The 22562-nt window shown below is 40.8% G+C and overlaps 1 protein-coding gene across 3 annotated transcripts in view; it reads left to right on the forward strand.

Annotated features, from left to right (window-relative positions):
• Positions 1 to 22562, forward strand: part of pus10 (pseudouridine synthase 10) — a 97437-nt gene that overhangs the window by 37132 nt on the left and 37743 nt on the right. For all 3 annotated transcript variants that reach the window (XM_068044874.1, XM_068044875.1, XM_068044872.1), the window contains exons 6-7: positions 12443 to 12554; positions 12983 to 13044. In XM_068044874.1, the coding sequence (XP_067900975.1) occupies positions 12443 to 12554; positions 12983 to 13044 (174 nt within the window). The remainder of the gene's footprint in view (positions 1 to 12442; positions 12555 to 12982; positions 13045 to 22562) is intronic.

Genomic DNA, 22562 nt, shown 5'->3' on the forward strand with positions numbered 1-22562 from the left:
GGATAGAAGATTGGCTAACTAACAGGAAACAGTTACTATGCATAAATGGGTCATTTTCTGGTTGGTAAGATGTAACAAGTGGTGTGCCGCAGGAATCAGTGTTGCAGCCTCAACTTTTTACAATTTATATAAATGACTTGGATGAAGGGACTGAAGATATGGTTGTTAAATTTGCTGATGACACTAAAGATAGACAAAAAAACAAGTTATTTAGTTGGTGAGAGATTTCAGAGCTCTGAGATGCAGAGGGATCTGGGTGTGCTAGTGCATGAATCGCAGAAGATTAGAATGCAGGTACAGCACGCAATTAGGAAAGCTAATAGAATGTTATTGTTGCGAGGGGAATTTGAATACAAAAGTAGGGAGGTTATACTTCAGTTATACAGGGCATTAGCGAGACCACATCTGGAGTACTGTGTACAGTATTGGTCTCCTTATTTAAGAAAAGATGTAAATGCGTTGGAAGCAGTTCAGAGAAGGTGTACTAGACCTGGAATACCTGGAATGGGTGGGTCGTCTTATGAGGAAAGGTTGGACAGGCAAGGCTTGTATCTGCTGGAATTTAGAAGAGCAAGAGGTGACTTGATTGAAACACAGAAGATCCTGAGGGGTCTTGACAGGTTGAATGTGAAAAGGATATTTCCCCTTATGGGAGAATCTAGATTTAGGAGTCACTGTTTAAAAAGAAGCGGTTGCCCATTTAAGACAGATGAGAAATTTTCTCTGAGGTCGTGCGTCTTTGGAACTCTCTTCCTCAAAAGACAGTGGAGGAAGAGTCTTTAAATATTTTTAAGGCCCAGGTAGATAGATTCTTGATCAGGAGGGGGGTGAAAGGTTATCTGGGGTAAGCGGGAATGTGAAGTTGAGGTTGCACTCGGATTAGCCATGATCTTCTTGAATGGCGGAGCAGGCTCGAGGGGCCTACTCCTGCTCCTAATTTGTATGTTCAATCATTCGTGAACATCCCCACTTCTGGCCTTGTGATGGAGGGAAGGTCATTGATGAAGCAGCTGAAGATGGTTGGGCCTAGAACACTACCCTGAGGAACTCCTGCAGTGATGTCCTGAGACCGAGATGATTGACCTCTAAAAACCACAACCATCTTCCTTTGTGCTAGGTATGACTCCTGATTCCCATGGACTCCAGTTTTGCTAAGACTCCTTAATGCCATACTTGGTCAAATGCTGCCTTGATTCCAAGGGCAGTCACTCTCACCTCACCTCTTAGGTTCAGCTCTTTTGTCCATGTTTGGACCAAGGCTGTAATTGGGTCAGGAGCTGACTGGCCCTGGCGGAATCCAAACTGACCGTCAGTGAGCAGGTTATTGCTGAGCAAGTGCCACTTGATAGCACTGTCGACAACCCCTTTCATCACTTTGATAATCAAGAGTAGACTGATGGGGCAGTAATTGTCCAGGTTGGACTTGGCCTGCTTCTTGTGGACTAGGCAATTTTCCACATTGCCGGGTAGGTGTAGCTGTACTGGAATATCTTGGCTAGGAGTGCGGCTAGTTCTGGAGTATAAGTCTTCAGTACTTTTGCTGGAATGTTGTTATTGTACACAGCTTTTGCTGTATCCAGTGCCTTGATCCATTTCTTGATATCACGTGGAGTGAATTGGATTGACTGAAGACTGACATCTGTGATGCTGGGGACCTCAGGAGGAGGCTGAGATGGATCATCCACTTGGCACTTCTGGCTGAAATGGATGCAAGTGTTTCAGCCTTGTGTTTTGCACTGATGTGCTGGGCTCTCCCATTGTTGAGGAGGGGGATATTTGTGGAGCTTCCTCCTCCGGTTAGTTGTTTAATTGTCATCCACCATTCGCGACAGGACTGCGGAGTTTAGATCTGATCACTTGGTAGTGGGATTGCTTAGCCCTATCTATCGCATGCTGCTTCTGCTGTTTTAGCATGCAAGTAGTCCTGTGTTGTAGCTTCATCAAGCTGACACCTCATTTTGAGGTATGCCTGGCACTGCCCCTGGCATGCCCTCCTACGTTCTTCATTGAACCAGCGTTGGACCCTGGTTGATGGTAATTGGTGGAGTGGGGGATATGCCGCACCGTGAGGTTACAGATTGTGGTTGAATACAGTTCTGCTGCTGCTGATGGCCCACAGCGCCTCATGGATGTCCAGTTTTGAGTTGCTAGATGTGTTCGAAGTCTATCCCATTTAGCACGGTGGTAGTGCCACGCAACACGATGGAGGGAATCCTCAATATGAAGACAGGACTTCATCTCCACAAGGACTGTGCAGTGGTCATTCCTACCAATGCTGTCATGGACAGATGCATTTGCGACAGGTAGATTGGTGAGGACGAGGTCAAGTATGTTTTTCCCTCTTGTTGATTCCCTCACCACATGCCACAGATCCAGTCTAGCTGCTATGTCCTTTCGGACTGAGCCAGCTTGGTCAGTAGTGGTGCTACTGAGCCACTCTTGGTGATGGACATTTGAAGTCCCCCACCCAGAGTACATACTGTGCCCTTGCTACTCTCAGTGCTTCTTCCAATTGGCATTCAACATGGAGAAGCACTGATTCATCAGCCAAGTGGCGAGGATGGGGGGTGGTGGGGCGCTAGATGGTAATTAGCAGGATGTTTCCTTTCCTATGTTAGACCTGATGTCATGAGACTTGGGCTCCAGAGTCAATGTTGAGTACTCCCAGGGCAACTCCTTCCCGATTGTATACCACCTCTGATGGGTCTGTCCTGCCAGTGAGACAGGACATAGGCAGGGATGGTGGTGTCTAGGACATTGTCTGTGAGGTATGATTCCATGCCTATAACTATGTCCGGCTGTTGCTTGACTACTCTGTGGGACAGCTCTCTCACTTTTGGCACAAGCCTCCAGATGTTAGTAAGGAGGACTTTGCAGGGTTGGCAGAGCTGGGTTTGCCATTGTTGTTTCCAGGTGGTGTGTCTGGTTTCATTACTTTTCTTAAGCTTTGTAGCAGTTTGATACAACTGAGTGGCTTGCTATGCCATTTCAGAGGGCATTTAAGAGCTGTCTGGAGTCACATGTAGGCCAGGTAAGGACGGCAGGTTTCCTTTTCGAAAGGGGATTAGTGAATCAGATGGGTTTTTAAGACAATTGACAACTTTTATTTTTAATTCCAAGTTCTTCTAATTGAGTAGGATTCGAGCCCACGTCCCCAGAGCATATGTCTAGGCCTCTGGATTACTAGTCTAGTGACATTACCACTATCACACCGTCTCCCCTTTTTTTTAAAGAATGCAATACAAGACCTGGTAGAAGGGGAAAGTGTCTGGAGGTATGGCCAAAGGTTTTGAGGATGCATGTGCGGGAAGGAAGAGGGGCAATGAGGGGGAGAGGGAAGAGAAAGGGAGACCATCCAAAGCTATAACCCTGGCGAAGAAAAAATATTTAACAGATTGAAAATCATTTCCCAAATGATGCAGTGAAGATTTAATTTTGCTTTAATAAATAGTAACTTTGTGAGAGGGCATTGAATATTTTAATTTGAGCGTAACATGACTAGGAGTGTAGTCAGAGCAAAGATTTGCAAATGGCTCTGGATTTAATGAGTCATAGTTCAATATTTCTTTTTATAAGCCTAAAAATGAGGAAGTAAAACTTCAATCTGCCCTTTCTGGCTCTAGCTGTTGTTTTCAAGCAGTAACTAATTATTAACGTGGAAATGGTTGCTGCCATTCTCTTAGGACTGGTAATGTGAACGGTGCAGTTCTAATTTTTTTTTCCATTTACATAGGCTAGATTAGGTTTTAATAACACTAAGAATCAGCAATGTGTGATGCAGCAATTCACAAATTAAATGGGACCCTTTGGACAAGCATTACAAAAAAAAAATACTGATTTAACTATTGACATGTAAGTTACTTTGGGGGAAGAGGCAGGGGAGGAAGGATGAGGAAGCAACCTTGAATAAAATGTTCTATTATTCAATACAAAAGGCGAAATCTTCATTGAATTGAATTGAATTCTGTCTTGGTACTTGAATAACAAAGGGTAATGATTCTGCAATTCTGCACAAAACACACTGGACGTGCACTACTTCCACTAAAATGGGGATCTAGTTAGCTCCATAACAGTTGGGTCTTTCAACTGTCTTTGTAGGCAAGATTTTTTGAATTTTATTTGGTGTATTTAATTCCTCAAGTTAATTTTCAGTGATATAATTTCCTCCATTTTAAATTTTAGATTAAACACTGATTAGGGACGAGCTCCCTTAGGATGCCTGTGAACCTGATTGGTGTTCTCGTACCCCCTCTTTCCACTCTTGTGCGTGGTCACGCATTCTCGTTCTCTCTCACCCATGCCCCTGCTTGCACACAAACTGTTTATATGCGGTCTGGCTGTCATCGCTGCCCCTCCCCTGCCTCCTTTATAATGATCTCACATCTGCTTGATAAACCCTGTTCCTCATTCAGCCCAGATTAGACACGATTGGCAGCTCAGCATATAGTTGTTCCAGTTACTGCATGGAGTAGCATGGTAGATACATCAGTATGTTGCACTACCTGGTCGACTAGGTTTTGTGGAAAAGAAAAATGTCTGATAGTGTAACAGATTGATGAAATGTTAATGTCTGAAGTTAAGTGTGATTTGACCTTAAACTACCAATTGGTCCAGCGGAATTCCTAACTCCCAGTACTGACTAGTTTTTTTGTCTTATTTACAACTCTTACACTGATGCTGAAATTAAGATCAGTATTATAATAAATGATAGGACTGAATCAGGAGGAATGCACTGTTCTAGTTCCACTCTCCACGGGTCGCAACATACTTACCACTTACCGATGCAGTCAATCATCAACCCTATTTTTATCCCAAAATAAAACTCATCAACCAGGTTTCTTTAATAAACAACAAAATGATCAGTTTATTATAAAACAAGTCTTAACCAGTAATGAGGTCAAGCATAATCGCACAGATTGAAATATTAAAGTTCCCTTTTTACCTCAGCCCCTCACACACACACACACACACACACACACACACACCAGTTAACCGGAAAAATGAAGGGATTTGCATTTTAGAGCTCTATTACAAGAAAAAGACAAAAAAACACTTGCGTTAAATACTTTATTTAAATTCTTGAAGAAAGGGAGATATAGAAAGATGTCCTTTGTTTTGGTTTGGTATCCCAAATGTGTATAGACAGCTGTCACTGGGATCTTCCTAGAACAATTCTTTTCAGGTGACGCCCAAGATCAGTTTGGGGAGGCTTCTGGGAAATGTAGCAACAGAGGTTCCAGACACAGGCCTTACAGGAGGAATGCAGCCACAGTTTCTGTCTGCTGCTTCTACTTTCTTTTCAGCTCGAGAGATGGAAAACTGGCCAGTCGTCTTCCAAACTGCTGGAACAGACTGAGTTGGGGTGGTTTGTTCTTCCTGGCATGTTTTCTCCAACTGTCTTTTCAAACCATTGCCCATATCCCAACTCGCTGTCCAAAGCGAAACCATAAACTATGTCACAAGACAAGCCTCCTGACCTCTATAAATCTTGACCTGTCATTTTCCTGTAAACATCTTCCCCAAGTCAAAAAGAACCCCTGCTGGGTAATTATTTGAAAACAGGTGCCTTCCCGTAACTTTGTTTTCAAAGCCAGACCTCTCAATGACCTTGGTAAAAACCCATCCATGGAGTCTTTTTAGTTTTCCCAAAATAAACCAATGCCCAGCTCTAAAATACATGAGTCCTCAAACAAAAACTTTAAAACATAGAAGCACTTGTAACAAAGCAATTTGTTCAGATCAGGTGAGGTCAAAGGGCTCCCCTCTTGTCCCTCTCCTTGTTTGACCGCAACAGGGTTTAATTCTTTTTTAAAGTGGATGTACTTGCCATTTCAGTGAGTATTTGATGTTTTATGTGCTATGATCATAACAGGAACCAATTGGACAGGTTTTCTTGAGTTTAACCAAGAAAGGTGTTGGCTTCACTGTAGTTGAACCAATCTAAGTAAAATAATAAACTATGCTCCGCAAACTCCTCTCTCTCTCATTCGCTCATTCACACGCACACTCTCTTTCACTCACTCACTCACACGCACTCTCTTATTCGCTCACTCACATGCACACAGGTTCCAGAGTGGGGAAGGGTGTATTGGTTGGGTTAGAGTCCATGGAACAAAGAAAAGGGTATACAGTCTGTGGATAAAAGCAAAATACTGCAGATGCTGGAAACCTGAAATAAAAACAAGAAATGCTGGAAGTACTCAGCAGGTCTGGCAGCATCTGTGGAGATAGAAGCAGAGTTAATGTTTCAGAACCTTCAGAACTGACAAATATTAGAAATGTAAAAGATTTTAAGCAAGTAAAGTGAGGGTGGGGCAAGAGATAACAAAAGAGAAGGTGTTGATAGGACAAGGTCACACAGAATAACTGACAGAAGGTCATGGAGCAAAGTCTGTGGGGTTTGGTAACTCGGCTGGCTTCTAGCTGGATTCAGTGGTCCTGAGGCTTCCGGTTTGAGACAGCTATGCATATGATTTCCTTCAAGGGGTGTCTGGTTGCAGCTGGAGTATGCAGAGATGGTCAGTTAGCAGGCAGGGTTCAAAGCTTGAAGGGGGGGTGGGGGGGTGCTTGTCACATGACTTATCCAGTGATTCAAGCATGGTAGTTAACCGTTTATTTCTTACAACTAACACAGCCCATGTCTGGGGATTTCTTTCCCACAACTAGGGTCTCATTGTTCAAGTTACAGTCTTGATGCCTTGCTAATGGGAACAGGCAGTTCCCTTAAATTTCCCAGGTCTTGGTTTTTGCTTGGACGGACAGACATTTCATCTCCACCTCACAGCCCTTGGAATGTAGGATAAGTGTTGCAAATTAGGTGGCCATCTTAAGCTGCTAGCAAAGTCATCTTTTATCTGTTACTTTTTAATTTCTCAAAAAAAATTCAACTGGTGGATTTAAAAAATTATCATTCAACATAGAACGTTGGCGTGACAAATTGGAATATCAGAAGTCGTTTTATTACTGTAATAACCCATGGAAATGAGAGACATATTGGAAACAAATATTTAATTAACCCACATTTTTTCCACCTTTTCCTGTATTTTTTTGTTTAAAACATTTATTTATCTCCCACGTACCTAATTTAACCTCCTCCTAAGCACTTTTTCCTTTAGAAAATATACGGTTAAAACATTTTCATTGCCTAGTTTATTTCTGGTTAATATAGTCTATCTTAGAGATGAGACCAAATTTAGGAAAAGTAGTTTTGCATTTCAAATTTTTTTTTGATCATTTAAAAGCCTACAAATGAATATTTTGACAAAACCATGGATGCAACCAAGTTACTCATGTCATGTGAATTTAGGAATGGGTTGTCCCTGAAGCCTGACAATAGCTGGACCTTGCTGCTCTCGCAAATAGAAGTAGTGTATAGCATATGTAAAATTCCAGTAACTTGAAGTCTTGTCCTCTCATCTTGTGATAAACATATTCAACAGAGCCTTGTGAATAAATCAAAACCCTTTACCTCTATTCCAAGAAAATAAATTTCAGCTATGAGTTGGGGCTTTTCGAAGGAAATGGAGAAATAAGCTGACCAAAAAAAGGAAGCAAGGAGTTAAAAGGCAATGAATCATCGGGTAAAAATGTGGAACAAGTAAAAGTCAGTTAGTTTATCAGGCCCATTTGTTTTGATGTTTCTACACTGGTACTCACTCAGTTTTGATTTCCTGCAATTCACATTACTAAATTCAGCTATCGGAAGCCAGTGGCGGAATTATAGAACCACAAAAATACTGGATCGATAATTCTGCTGCTCGGGTAAGGGAGACGGATTAAGTTATGTGAAGAATGCTGGGCTGCCAGAATCTGAACTAAACGAGTGCCAGTGTTAAAATGCCATTCTAATGCAGTTCTATTGCAGACTGTATCCAGTGCATTTAGTCTTTTCAGAAAACCTCCAGAAAAGTTTCTCCCCAAGTTTTTCAGTAAAGCTCAAAAACACCTATCAAATTTTGCATCATGTAATAAATGATCATTACCAGTTACCTTCCTTGCCATCACATTTCCAAAGATATTTTTATCTTTACAATCCTCAATTCTGCTCATAACCTGATACGCATCTAATTTTGTGACAATTAAGTATAAACAATGTTAACTGTTTTTTGGGGATGTATGTAGGCGCAAGGGGAGAGCCAACTGTGTAACAGCCCTGACAAACACATTTCTCTGCAGCACCTGTGGAAGAGCCTGTCACTCTAGAATTGGCCTTTATAGCCACTCCAGGCGCTGCTTCACAAACCACTGACCACCTCCAGGCGCGTATCCATTGTCTCTCGAGATAAGGAGGCCCAAAAGAATGTCACCTATTTATTTTTGGAAGATGTGAAGGAGGAGGGAGATTGAAAAATTTGTACTTGTCTGTGTTTTCTATTTTCACTCAACATCGAAACATAGAAAATAGGAGCAGGAGTAGGCCATTCGGCCCTTCGGGCCTGCTCTGCCATTCATTATGATCGTGGCTGAACATCCAACTCGGTAACCTGTTCCCGCTTTACCCCCCCCCCCCCCCCCCCCCATATCTTTTGATCCCTTTTGCCCCAAGAGCTTTATCTAACTCCTTCTTGAAAACATATAATGTTCTGGCCTCAACTGCTTTCTGTGGTAGCGAATTCCACTGGCTCACCACTCTCTGGGTGAAGAAATTTCTCCTCATCTCAGTCCTGAAAGGTTTAGCCCGCATTCTTAGACTATGACTCCTGGTTCTGGACTCCCCCACCATCGGGAACATCTTTCCTGGATCTTCCCTGTCGAGTCCTGTTAGAATTTCATAGGTTTCTATGAGATCCCCCCTCTTCTGAACTCCAGCGAATATAATCCTAACCGACTCAATCTCTCCTCATAAGTCAGTTCCGCCATGCCAGGAATCAGTCTGGTAAACCTTCGCTGCACTCCCTCTATAGCAAGAACATCCTTCCTCAGATAAGGAGACCAAAACTGCACACAGTATTCCAGGTGGGGCCTCACCAAGGCCCTGTATAATTGCAGCAAGACATCCCTGCTCCTGTACTCGAAACCTCTTGCTATGAAGGCCAAAATACCATTTGCCTTTTTTACCGCCTGTTGCACCTGCATGCTTACCTTCAGCGACTGGTGTACGAGAATACCCAGGTCTTGTTGCATATTCCCCTCTCTCAGTTTATAGCCATTCAGATAATCTGCCTTCCTATTTTTGCTACCAAAGTGGATAACCTCACATTTATCCACATTATACTGCATCTGCCATGCATTTGCCCACTCACTCAACTTGTCCAAATCACCCTGAAGCCTCTCTGCATCCTCCTCACAAATCACCCTCCCACCCAGTTTTGTATCCTCTGCAAATTTGGAGATATTACATTTAGTTCCCTCATCTAAATCATTAATGTATATTGTGAATAGCTGGGGTCCTAGCACCGATCCCTGCAGTACCCCACTAGTCACTGCCTGCCATTAGGAAAAAGACTCATTTATCCCTACTCTTTGTTTCCTGTCTGCCAACCAATTTTCTATCCGTCGCAATACACTACCCCCAATCCCATGCGCTTTAATTTTACATGCTTACCTTTTATGTGGGATTTTGTCGAAAGCCTTCTGAAAGTCCAAATAAACCATATCCACTGGCTCCCCCTCATCAACTCTACTAGTTACATCCTCGAAGAATTCTCGTAGATTTGTCAAGCATGATTTCCCTTTCGTAAATCCATGCTGACTCTGTCCGATTCTACCACTGTTCTCCAAGTGCTCTGCTATAAAATCTTTGATAATGGACTCTAGAATTTCCCCCACTACCGACGTCAGGCTGACTAGTCTATAATTCCCTGTTTTCTCTCTATCTCCCTTTTTAAATAGTGGGGTTTCATTAACTACCCTCCAATCTGTAGGAACTATTCCAGAGTCTATAGAATCTTGGAAGATGACCACCAATGCATCCACTATTTCTAGGGCCACTTCCTTAAGTACTCTGGGATGTAGATGATCAGGCCCTGGGGATTTATCGGCCTTCAATCCCATCAATTTCCCCAACACCATTTCTCTATTCATACTGATTTCTTTCAGTTCCTCCCTCTCATTAAACCCTGTGTTCCCCAGCATTTCTGGTATGATATTTGTGTCCTCCTTTGTGAAGACAGAACCAAAGTATGCATTTAGTTGGTCAGCCGTTTCTTTGTTCCGCATAATAAATTCCCCTGTTTCTGCCTGTAAGGGACCTACATTTGTCTTCACCAATCTTTTTCTCTTCACATAACTGTAGAAACTTTTACAGTCAGTCTTTATGTTCCCCGCAAGGTTGCTCTCGTACTCTATTTTCCCCTTCTTGATCAATCCCTTGGTCCTCCTTTGCTGCATTCTAAACTGCTCCAAATCCTCAGGTCTGTTGTTTTTTCTGTTGAATTTGTATGCCTCTTCCTTGGATCTAATGCTATCTCTAATTTCCCTTGTAAGCCATGGTTTGGCTACCTTTTCTGTTTTACTTTTGCGCCAGACCGGAATAAACAATTGTTGCAGTTCATCCATGCGTTCTTTAAATGTTTTCCATTGCCTATCCACCAACATCCCTTTAAGTAACATTTCCCAATCCATCATAGCCAACTCGTGCCTCATACCTTCGTAGTTTCCTTTATTAAGATTCAGGACCCTTGTCTCAGAATCAACTACGCCACTCTCCATCTTGATGAAAAATTCTATCATATTATGGTCGCTCATCCCCAAGGGGTCTCTCACAACTAGCTTGTCAATTATTCCTCTCTCATTACACAATACCAATCTAGGATGGCCTGTTCTGTAGTTGGTTCCTCAACATATTGGTCCAGAAAACCATCCCATATACACTCCAAGAATTCCTCCTGTACAGTATTGTGACTAATTTGATTTGCCCAATCTATATGCAGATTTAAATCACCCATAATTACAGATGTTCCTTTATCACATGCATCTCTAATTTCCTGTTTAATGCCATTCCCAACATCATCACTATAGTTTGCGGGCCTATATACAACCCCCACTAACATTTGTTGCCCCTTAGTGTTTCTCAGCTCTACCCATACAGATTCCACATCATCAGAGCTAATATCCTTCCTCACTATTGCGTAAATTTCCTCTTTAACTAGCAATGCAACTCCACCGCCTTTTACTTTTTGTCTGTCCTTCCTATTATGGAATAGCCCTGGATGTTCATTTCCCATCCCTGGTCACCCTGCAGCTATGTCTCTGTAATCCCAACTATATCATACCTGTTTACATCTATTTATGCGATGAATTCGAATGCTCTGTGCCTTAAGGCTTGTCTTTTTAACATTACTTGTCCCCTTCCCGCTATTTTTCACTGTGGCCCTGTTTGATTCTGGCTCTTGATTTCTCTGCCTATCACTTTTCTTATTCCCCTTATTGTCTTTTGTTCTTGTCTTTGATTCCCCCCTCCTCTGACTCCTTGCAAAGGTTCCCATTCCCCTGCCATTTTAGTTTAAATCCTCCCCAACCACTCTAGCAAATACTCCCCCTAGGACATCAGTCCCGGTCCTGCCCAGGTGTAACCTGTCCAGTTTGTACTGATCCCACCTCCCCCAGAACCGGTCCCAGTGTCCCAGGAATCTAAAACCCTCCCCCTCACACCATTTCATCAACCATGTATTCATCCACTTATTCATTTTAACCCAATTCCTCTTCACCTTTTGCCCAATGAAAACAAATATCATAGTAAGAGCAAATCTTGCCTGGTTCACTGTCTGAACCCTGAGATTACAGCTTTTGATTTCCCTTTTAGTTATCTATATTTTGTGAATGTTAAATCAAATGTTAATTTGAGCACTTGTGTTTATTTGCATATCTGGTTTATGGAATGAGGTAAGAAAAGAGTTTGTGGAAATGATTTTTTATAAGTAAAACCTTGTAGTTTGGATGGTACATAGAATTTTCTGATGAATGTGCATAACAGTGATTTATTATTTAATATGCATTGCTTTTCATTGTAATTTTGAGATGAGACTATTATAAGACATTATCACTTATCAAGATGTTTGGATAACTGTGGACTGCTCTTGTGGGTCATATACAGAATTCTGTGTATATAACTACTGTTGTAACACGATCCCAGCCATTGGTTTTCTCTAACATCTAACATTTCAAATTATAATGTTTCTGGGTTGTAATAAAGCATTGGCTGACTCTTTGGTCATGGTATGTAATTGTAAAACCAGTTGGACTTTGTATTATATATCTTGGTGAACCATGCAAAGCCTGACTAATTATTACTTCAGGTTTGATCACAAGTTCTTGCTTTAAGACATTTGTACAGCTTCCATACGATTTGATGTTGTTCGCACTGCAGCTGAAGCCATGCGATCCCAGTTTTCCAAACTCTCATTCTATTCTGGTCATTTCAAGGTTCCCCCAATTAATTGAGCACTAATCAACATAGGCTTGAATGAGATTTTCAAGTATCATACTCTGTTGTGTTTGACAGACGACAAGGAAGCTTTTTAACAAAGGATGATATTTTACAACTTAAGGAAGTCTACAAATGGATAACCCATCCTCTGCTTTCTGAGGAACTGGGTGTACCTGTGGACGGAAAGGTAGAGTATTTGTCTCCAGAATTTCAAGATGATCTTTGGCAATGTTTATTTTTATTACAATTATGGTTTCAAAGTTGAACGTTAGAACGTAAAAATGTAGTGCAATACATTATAAAAGTAGATTTATAGAATATTTGTACTTTACTGGAATGCTAAATTTGATTGGCTTTCTAAGGGATAAAATCTCATTACCCTATGAGAACATTTGAGAGTTATCCACATTTTGAAGGGAGAGTGTATAGAAAACACATCTAACACAAATATTAAATTATATTCTTTTAAAATTAAACTGGTTTTATTTTATCTTTGATAAATAATTCTAGTGTTTGGTTACTTTTCTGAAATGGTCTGACAGAATTGGCTAGTCCATAAAGATTGCTATATTAATTTGTTTACTAGAGGATAAACTGCCTTTGTTTCAATACTAGAGTTTATTTGAAGTAAGTGTGGTCTTCGCTCACCCTGAAACAAATGGGGATTGCCACTTCCTGTAAGTTGCTCTATTTATCATTTCCCTGCTTGTTGAATGTTCATGTATTTTTGTAGTTTATTTATATAATGACCCTCTTAATGCCAATAACAAATTATCACTTGCCAAATTTATGTAAGAATAAATGATACTTCCTTACATTATGAGTAGTGTATCAAGTTTCTGGAGTGCTTGAAAGTACTTTTGACTTCCATTTTTTTGTTGCATTGTATCAGTTTTTCTTCATGACAAACAAATCTTCTAAGAAGATATACAGTAAAGGATGTGTTTTCAGCCTAGATTTGTTGGACAGTCTCGACCCAGATGCGAATGGTCACGTCCACATCATAATACTCCATACCGGAACAGAAGTTAGCAAAATTTTGTTTTGCGGTTGGATTTAAAGCAGGTGGGGCAGAGTAAAAGAAGCTTTGCTCTGTATTAAATCCACTTGCTGCTGACATTGGACATCTGAACCAGAAATGCATCCACTTTCCCATTACTGACACCTTGCCTTGAGAAATAAACAAATCTCTTACCAGTGCTATTAAGGCCATAGTGACATTTCATTGCCTTTTTTAAAAAAAAAAGTATTATCATGATGATTCTAATCAAAAACATTTAATGGTCCTTCTATTACAACTAATTACTTCTCAGGTTATAAATTCATAATTGGCTGGAATTCATAGTATATAAATTGTTAAATATTCTAACTTGCAATGCAAACTGAAATACAATGTTTATAGAGTACTTATTTTATTTTTATTTTTATTTAGAGATACAGCACTAGTGTCATGTCAGCCTGTAAAACTGCTTAAAATTGTGGAAGAATTATTTTTGATATTCCTCTACCCCCCTCCGCTGCCCCCCAAAATGAACTTTTCATTTACCAGCAAATGTTACCTGTTAAGAACTATTGCTTTAGTAGCTTGTAATGCTGTAGGAAAATTTCAAGTTGAAAACTAAGACCTTAATAAATCTTGTGGGTGACTATACATAGGTGTCACCTGGTTCCATTCTTATCTATCTAATTGGAACCAGGGAATCACTTGCAACAGCTTCTCTTCCTGTTCCTGCATCATTCCCTCTGATGTCTCCCAAGGATCTATCCTTGGCCCCCTCCTATTTCTCATCTACATGCTGCTCCTCAGTGGCATTATCCAAAAGCGCAGTGTTAGTTGTCACATGCTTGCAGACGACACCCAGATCTACCTCACCACCACCTCTCTCAATGACTCCGCTGTTGCTAAATTATCAGACTGCGTATCCGACATCTGGATGAGTAGAAATTTCTTCCAGTTAAATATTGCAAAGACTAAAGCCAATGTTTTCATTCCGTGCTCCAAATTCCGTTCCCTAGCTACTGATTCCAACCCTAGCAATAGTCTGAGATTAAATAAGTCTGTTTCCTGTTCGCAGCCTTGGTGTCACATTTGACCCCGAGATGAGCTTCACATGAGCGCCATCACCAAAATCGCCTGTTTCCATCTCCATAACATCGCCCAACTTTGCCCCTGCCCCAGCTCATCTGCTGCTGCAACCCTCATTCATGTCTTTGTTACCTCCAGATTTGACTATTCCAATGCATTCCTGACTGGCGTCCCACGTTCTACACTCCGTAAACTTGAGGTCATCCAAAACTCTGCTGCCTGTGTCTTAACTTGCACAAAGTCCTGTTCGCCTTTGCTTGCTGACCTGCATTGGCTCCTGTCAAGAAACATCTTGATTTTAAAATTTATTTTATTTATTTAGAGATACAGCACTGAAACAGGCCCTTCGGCCCACCAAGTCTATGCCGACCATCAACCACCCATTTATACTAATCCTACATTAATCCCATTACCCTCTCATATCCCCATCTTCCCTCAATTCCCCTACCACCTACCTATACTAGGGGCAATTTACAATGGCCAATTTACCTATCAACCTGCAAGTCTTTGGCTGTGGGAGGAAACCAGAGCACCCGGCGAAAACCCACACTGTCACAGGGAGAACTTGCAAACTCCGCACAAGCAGTACCCAGAATCGAACCCTGGTTGCTGGAGCTGTGAGGCTGCGGTGCTAACCACATCTCATCCTTGCATCCAAATTCCTCCATGACCTCACCCCTCCCTATCTCTGTGATCTCCTCCAGCCCCACAAACCTCCAAGATAGCTGTGCTCCTCTAATTCTGGTGTCTTGAGCATCCACGATTTTAATCACTCTACCTTTGGTGGCCGCACTTCCAGTTGCCTACGCCCTAAGCTCTGGAATACCCTCCCTACATTCTCTCTGCCTCTATAGCTGGCCGACAGTTGAAAGGAGTTGGAGCAGGATGGTGTGGTCAACTGTCAAAGGTAGCAGACAGGTCGAGAAGGAGGAGACGGGAATGTTTTACTTTGTCAAAGTCAGATAGGTGTGTCATGTAAGTGTGGCCTGATCAGGGTCCTATACAAGTTTAACATATTTTTAAAATTCTGTACCCCTCGCAATAAATCCCAGTGCTTTGTTAGCATTTTTAATTGCTTTTTTGACCTACGATGCTGCCTTTAATGATTTGTTCACCTGTATCGTCAGATCCCTTTGCACTTCTATCCAATTCAGTTACTTATTTCCTAAGGTGTAGGTGATACTTCTGTTTTTTACAAAAGTGCACCACCTCACATTTATCTGGTTAGTTAATTTGCCGCCTAATTGCCCAATCTGCAAGTTTTCTAATGGCTTTTTTTTATTTTGCATTCTTCCTCAGTGTTAGCTGAGGCAGTTTGCCAGTTTGATATCATCTGCATATTTTGATATCAAGTTACTTGTTCCCGAATTTAAATCATTAATGTAAGTTATGACTAACAGTGTTACCAGCACTGATCCTTGTGGAACACCGCTTTCTGACTTCTTCTAATCTGAAAAAATTACCCTTTACCCCTACTCTCTGCTTTTTTTTCCCAGCCAGTTTGTTTTCCATTTAGCAATTTGTCCCCTGACTCCACATGCCCTAACCTTTCACATAAGCCTATTGTGTGGTACGTTATCAGAAGCCTTTTGAAAGTCCAAGCATATGGCATCTACTACATTACCTTTGTCTACTCTTTCTGTTAGCTCTTTAAAGAATTCTGTCAGGTTAGTTAAGCATGAGTTAGCCTTTTGGAATCCATGCTGATTTTTAAATTATATTTTCTGACTTTAGATGCTCACTTTTAGTATAAATTCCAGTATTTTTCCTATCACAGATGTTAAGCTGACGAATCTATAGATCCCAAGTTTTGTTCTATCTCTTTGTTTTTATATATAGTGCTAAGACCAGGTGAGCAATGTTTATGGGTCTTTTGCTGTTTTGACCTGGTCTTATTGTAACAGGGTTTTATTTTTTAAACACACTGTTGTGAGCTCCCCTTTGTGTGAATCCTTGTTCACAGTTTCCAGTTATAAGGCAAAGAACTGAGCATAAACAGGCTTTCTTTAGTTTAAAACAGAAAGATGAAGTTTATTAAACCTTAAACTTAACTCTAACAGGGTTCACGCTTACGGATATACAATGCGTTCACGCTAGCGTGCACACGCAATACAAACATGCAAAAATAGGGACAAGAAAGAGCAGAAGAAAAGATAAGTAGAACAGTTTGAGGGAATATCTTGTTGCTGTTTCTCAAGCTTGCTGTAGTCCTTGATTGAAGATATGATCTTGTGATTTGTTGGGGCCCAGTAATCATCTTAAAACTCTGTTCACGTGGCAAACCCTTCTCTCTTTGAGTTTCACATGTTTTCACAAGATTCAGTTCCGTGGGAAGAGATGAAGGAGGCAGACAGGAGAGGCTGTAATTCTTGCTTCAGTTCCAGGAGAGGTGTTTACTCCATGAGCACATGGCTTTGACTCCCTGGCAATTCCTTTGTTTGGGAGTTCAAAAACTCTGCAACAGCCAGTCAGTCATGTAATCAAAACTGGTCTGACCACTTCTGTGTATTGGAGGAACAGGGATTGGCTCCCTTTGTTTCCACATTGTCTGGTACTATGCAAATGTCCTTCCAGTCAGAGATTGCAATTTTTAAAGTTTTAATGTTCATATGGCAAAATAATGTGTACCTCCGTCTTGGCAGGTGGGGTCTGACAATAGGAGCAGAGTCAGCTGTCCACCAGTCCTCTGGCACTACCCCCTCTTCAGTGGAACTTAAGTATATAATCTAGTGCCTCTGCTATCTACTCCCTAGTTTCCTTGAGTATGCATAAGTGCATACCATTTAAACCTGGAGTTTTATTCTCTTTTCAGTTTTGCTACTTGGCCAATTATTTTTTCCATTTCTATTCCAATTGGATTAGTATTCTTTTTAAGCTCATCCTATAATAACGTGTCTATTTTGTTATCTTCATTAGTAAAAACTGAGGTGAGGTAGTCATTTAATACTCTGCCATTTCTCTATCGTTACCTGTAAGTTTATCTTCCTCATCCTTTAGTGGTACTATCCCTATTTTAATTTTTCTTTTGTTATTTGTGTCTATAGAACATTTTATTTATTTAAATGCCTTGATAGTTTGATTTTATATTTGATTTATGATTTTTATAGTTTCTCTGCCTGCCTGTGATTTACCAACTTCTCTCCTAGGTTTTTCATATTTCCTTTTGTCCTCCTCTCCCTTCGTATTAAAATACTTATTGTATGTCTTTTTTCTTGAAGGAACTAAAAGGAAAATTGAATCTAGTCATCCACGATGCCCTAAATTAGCTTGTTTGTATTTGACTTCTAATAGAATACATTTCTCTTGAATTCTATTGATTACCCTTTTAAAAATTTCCCTCTGTTCTTCTGCCTTTGTCATTTCGAGATTTTCTCCTAGTTTACCTTCTTTAGTTCTACACTCATTTCCTCATAATTGGCTCTTTAATAATCTATTAGCTCAGTCTTTGTCCTACTTATGTCACTCTCAATCCTAATCTTCAACCAGATTCACCATTTAAGATTAATACTGGGCATATTGCACCTTTGGGAAGCATAATTGAAGGAATGGGGTATTGTGGGGGGAATCACACTGCCCTGTCCTGTAATCCTCCTAGAGTCATTGGAGACATTGCTGCTAACGGTACCTGAGTTTTTTTCATGATGTGATCAAAGGAGCCACCTATCACGCTCTTCTCGGGTGCACCCATATTCCAATCATAATTCCTTTAGAGTCCTGTTGAGAATGACATGCCTCCTCTTTATTGTGTGAAAAGCTAGTAAACAAGCCTTGCCAATTGGCGATGTGACTGAGGATTCATTAATACCAACAGCGATTTCTATAATATGCAACGTCATCCTCTACAAAATACAGAAATATGAGCTTATGTGTCTGAGGGGGCCAATCACACATTGCAGCTTTTGCCCTTGTATCTTAAGTGGTGGGGACTAGTTTTGTTTCCTTAATATCCTGAACTACTCTACCAACAGACCAGATCCACAAAGCTTTTTACCTTTCGTGTCACTCTGATTTTCTGTTGTTGCAGCCATGTGGTGAGGTTCGGTGGTTCCCACTGTTCAACTCCCACGCTGCACCATGTGTGTTTTGTTATTAGGATTTAACGCCTAGGTGGCTCATTTATTTATCAAATGAACAGATAGCGACAGGTTTTCTTGTAGCTTTAAAATAGAATATCAATTGTTTATTGATCAATATGCCTTATTCGCCTACACATGCACACAAGAAGAGACTGATAGAGAGGAAAAAGGGATAAGTGATTATAAGTGGGTGGTAGTGTTTGTGGCAGGTCACGGTAAACCTGTTGAATTCTCTTGGAAAATCCAGTTCTCATTGGTTGCAGGCGATTGTAGATTTCTCTCAGTTGAAAGTTCAGTTGAAGTCAGTAGATCACTTCTAGTTCACCACTGTGTAGGGTAGATGTAGAATTCTACATAAGGGCACATGCTGTATATATACTGTCTATATACAGAAAATAAGCCCTTTTACCAATACCGTACTATTTGTTCTGCTTTCTGGTGGCATTTCTGTAAATTTGGCTGCCAGTAGGGTTTGAAAACAACCAGTTTCCCTGAGGATGGTTATCTCCTTGTCTAATGCCTGGGACACAAAGGAAGTCATTTTTTCATTTGTGTAAAAAGTTCTGATATGTGCTCTGCTCTTGAGTTATAATAGACAACAGACTTACCACTTTTAAGCCACAGACATGGGCTTGACTGTAGCACCTCCTGTTGGTTTTTTGGCATACCAACTATTTGCCTGGACGTGCCCAGATTTGCCACACTGGAAACATGTAGGGCAGACCCCTAATAGTTTATCGCCTGGGTTCCTCCTTTTAAAAGTTGGAGATTGGTGTGGTTTTTCCTTCCCTGCTCTCCTTTTCTCTCGAGCCCAATTCTGCTTCATCTGCATCCCTGCTATCTCTCCCTAGCTTGTTACTAGACCAAATTTATTCTGAGTTAGGGATTTATGAATTAATTCATAATTGTTGGCCATATGTTTAATTCTTTCGAATTCAATGTAGGTCTTTGTGGGTCTTTTCCGGGTGTGTCTTAATTTCTGTCGATATGCTTCTGGTACCAGCTCATTTAGAATTGCAGTTTTAGTTTGGTCATAATCAGAGGAACTTTCTTCTGATAACAGAGAAAAAGCTTCATGAGCCCTACCCATGAATTCGCCTTGTAAGAGGACAGTCCAAAATTCTTTCGGCCATTTTAGCCTGGTAACTATTTTCTCAAATGAGATAAAATATGACTCAACCTCCTTCTCATTACATTTTGGCACGAGTCTTGAGTGTCTCAGCACATCAAAGTTTTGCTCTGGATTGGGGATAAGGTTTGAGTGGCTGGCAGCATGCTCACCTTGTGCTTGTAGCCTTTCAAGCTCAAACTTTCTGGCTGCTTCCTCTCTTTGCATCTTTCTTTCCTCTCCTTCTGAAACTGCATTTCCTCTCTTTTCAACTGCAGCTCTCTTTCTTCTTTCTCATTCTGATACCCTCCCCTTTTCATCTGCAACTGGATTCTAGCTAGAATTATTTTTTCAGACTCTCTTTCCATGCTTTCTTCTGGTTCAGGGGTATGTTTAAAAGGGTCAACTGGACTTTTCATCTGTTCAGGATTCTTTGCTTTTTGTCTAAAAGTGATTCCCACCTCTGTAGCTAAGCTTTTTAAATTTCCAACACTTAACTTGTTTAACTTTTCATGTGGGTCATCTCTCCCTGCTCTACAAAGTCCTTAGCATTAAACGTGGCCATCTCTTTTGTTTCTGGCACCATTGAGAAAAAGAGAGGGATACAAGAAACCCTGTTTAATTTTCCACAATTTTAGAGGTCAATTTTCCTTCTGTTTTCCAAATCTCTCATTTGTCTGGCAGTTCAGAGCCTGGCTTCAATCCTTCAATTTGGTACAGCCACGTGGTGAGGTTCGAGTGGTTTCCATTGTTCATCTCCCACCTGACCGCAGCAAGTGTGTTTTGTTATTAAAGTTTAACCCCTTGGTGTTTTATTTGTCAAATGAACAGACAGCAACAGGTTTTCTTGTAGCTTTAAAACAGAAAATAGTTTATTGATCAATACGCCTTATCCCGAAATTGTCTTAACCGCATCCACTGTCACATACGCTCGCACACGCATGCACACAAGAAGAGACAGATAGAAAGGAAAAAGGGATAAGTGATTATAAGTGGGTGGTAGGCATGGAGGAGGTCACGGTAAACCTGTTGAATTCTCTTGGGAACTCAAGTTCTCGTTGGTTGCAGGCCTGAGGTGACTGTAGATTTCTTTCTTGGTTGAAAGTTCATTTGAAGTCAATAGATAATTTCTAGTTCACTGTATAGTGTAGCGTGCGCGCTCTCTCGCTTATTCGCTTGCTCTCGCACACTCTTCAGCTTGTTTAAGGTAAAACTGTTACTTCTCACCTCCTGGTAGGCAACGCTTTGGTCTCTTCCTCATGATTATCGCACAATGGCCCAAGATGTGGCTACTTCACACCCTTTTTGTTTCAGAAGGAGACATTCAATTCTGAAATGTTTTAAGGATGGGTGCATTTGACACCTCCTGGCTTTGAACATTTTCCTTTGTCTCTGTCTGACAGTTTAATTTACAGAGGCCAAACCCTTTTTTTCTTTGGTGGCCATATTAGCGCATTGTTCACTTTTTTAATAAAAAAGGTTTTTTTTTTAAAGACAGTCAATTTTTATAACTCTTCAGATTTTGTTCGTAATTTTTGTATCATCGCACTTCTTGTGTGTATGACACTGTTAAATCTACCAAGCTGAACTTGGAGAGAAATATTCTATACGGAGCGCAATACTTAACATTAGTTGCTTTGTTCCCGAATAATTTCTGCCTTTTGAGCTTTGAACACCTAGGCACACCAGTATCAGAACCTTGTTACTTTTTGTTAGAAGCATTGATGATGCCTTGCTGAAGTAAAGGCAAGATGGTGCATAATTTATTCTGGGACTATTTGCATAGTGCCACAACTTCTCAAAGTTATACAAACTAACTTCCAGTAATGAGCTGAGTAGCTCTTTCAAGAGCAAGAAATAGCCACACAGCTCAGATACTGTTTTTTTTTGTTAGATTTCCCTTCATCATAGTATTTACTGATCTAGGGCATCAATATGTTACAACTCCTTTAGACCAACAATAAACAAGCATGAATCAATGTTCCTGTAAGCTGCGTGTGTGCGCGATCACCAAGCAACCCAAAAGGTACTGCATAGGCTACTAAGAATTGTCCCCTTTAAGATAATGCGCATGCGTGGCCGCGCAAAAAAATTCCAAGTTACTGCGCATTCAAATGAACAGACCGCACACAATGAGAAGAAATTTAGAGGTACATTGGCATGAATGAAATGCAACAGTTTTTGGTGTGAGTGAAGGCACATACCCTTAACTCCAGATAAAACTCTTAAGAATTTCCCTAAATATACTCTGTGCTGTGTTTTTTCACAGCTGTAATTAACTCTGTGGGTAAGGAAGTGATCCATGGTACTTCTCCAGTCTATGTAATAACTTACAACACAGGTCCAACAATCCCTTTCTAATTTAAACTTGAATTACTTGAGATAAAGGGAATAAAACTGGAAAATCACTGTGTCCAGTCTTTTGTCAATTAGAGATCTGCTGATCTTGAACAGGTCTGGAAGGTAGAGCAAATATAGATCTGTTAAGGCACAAGCGAACAATGCAAGGCTGGATTGCATCTATTTTAACACAAGGAGTCTTACTAGTAAGGCAGATGAATTGAGGGCATTGATTAACACATGGAAATATGATATTATTGCTATCACAGAGACATGGTTGAGGGAAGGGCAGGACTGGCAGCTTAATATTCCAGGGGATAGAATCTTCAGGAGTGACAGGGGAGGATGTAAAAGAGGAGGTGGCATTGCACTATTGATCAAGGAGTCAATTACTGCAGTAAGGAGGGATGATATCTTAGAAGGTTCCTCAAATGAGGCCATTTGGGTAGAACTTAAAAACAAAAAGGGGGCAGTCACTTGGCTGGGAGTGTACTAAAGGCCTCGAAACAGTCAGGGAGAGATAGAGGAGCAGATATGTATGCAAATGTGGGAGAGGTGTAAAAATAATAGGGTAATAATAGTAGG

The sequence above is a fragment of the Heterodontus francisci genome, chromosome 13 (assembly GCF_036365525.1).
Source record: "Heterodontus francisci isolate sHetFra1 chromosome 13, sHetFra1.hap1, whole genome shotgun sequence".
Lineage (NCBI taxonomy): Eukaryota > Metazoa > Chordata > Chondrichthyes > Heterodontiformes > Heterodontidae > Heterodontus > Heterodontus francisci.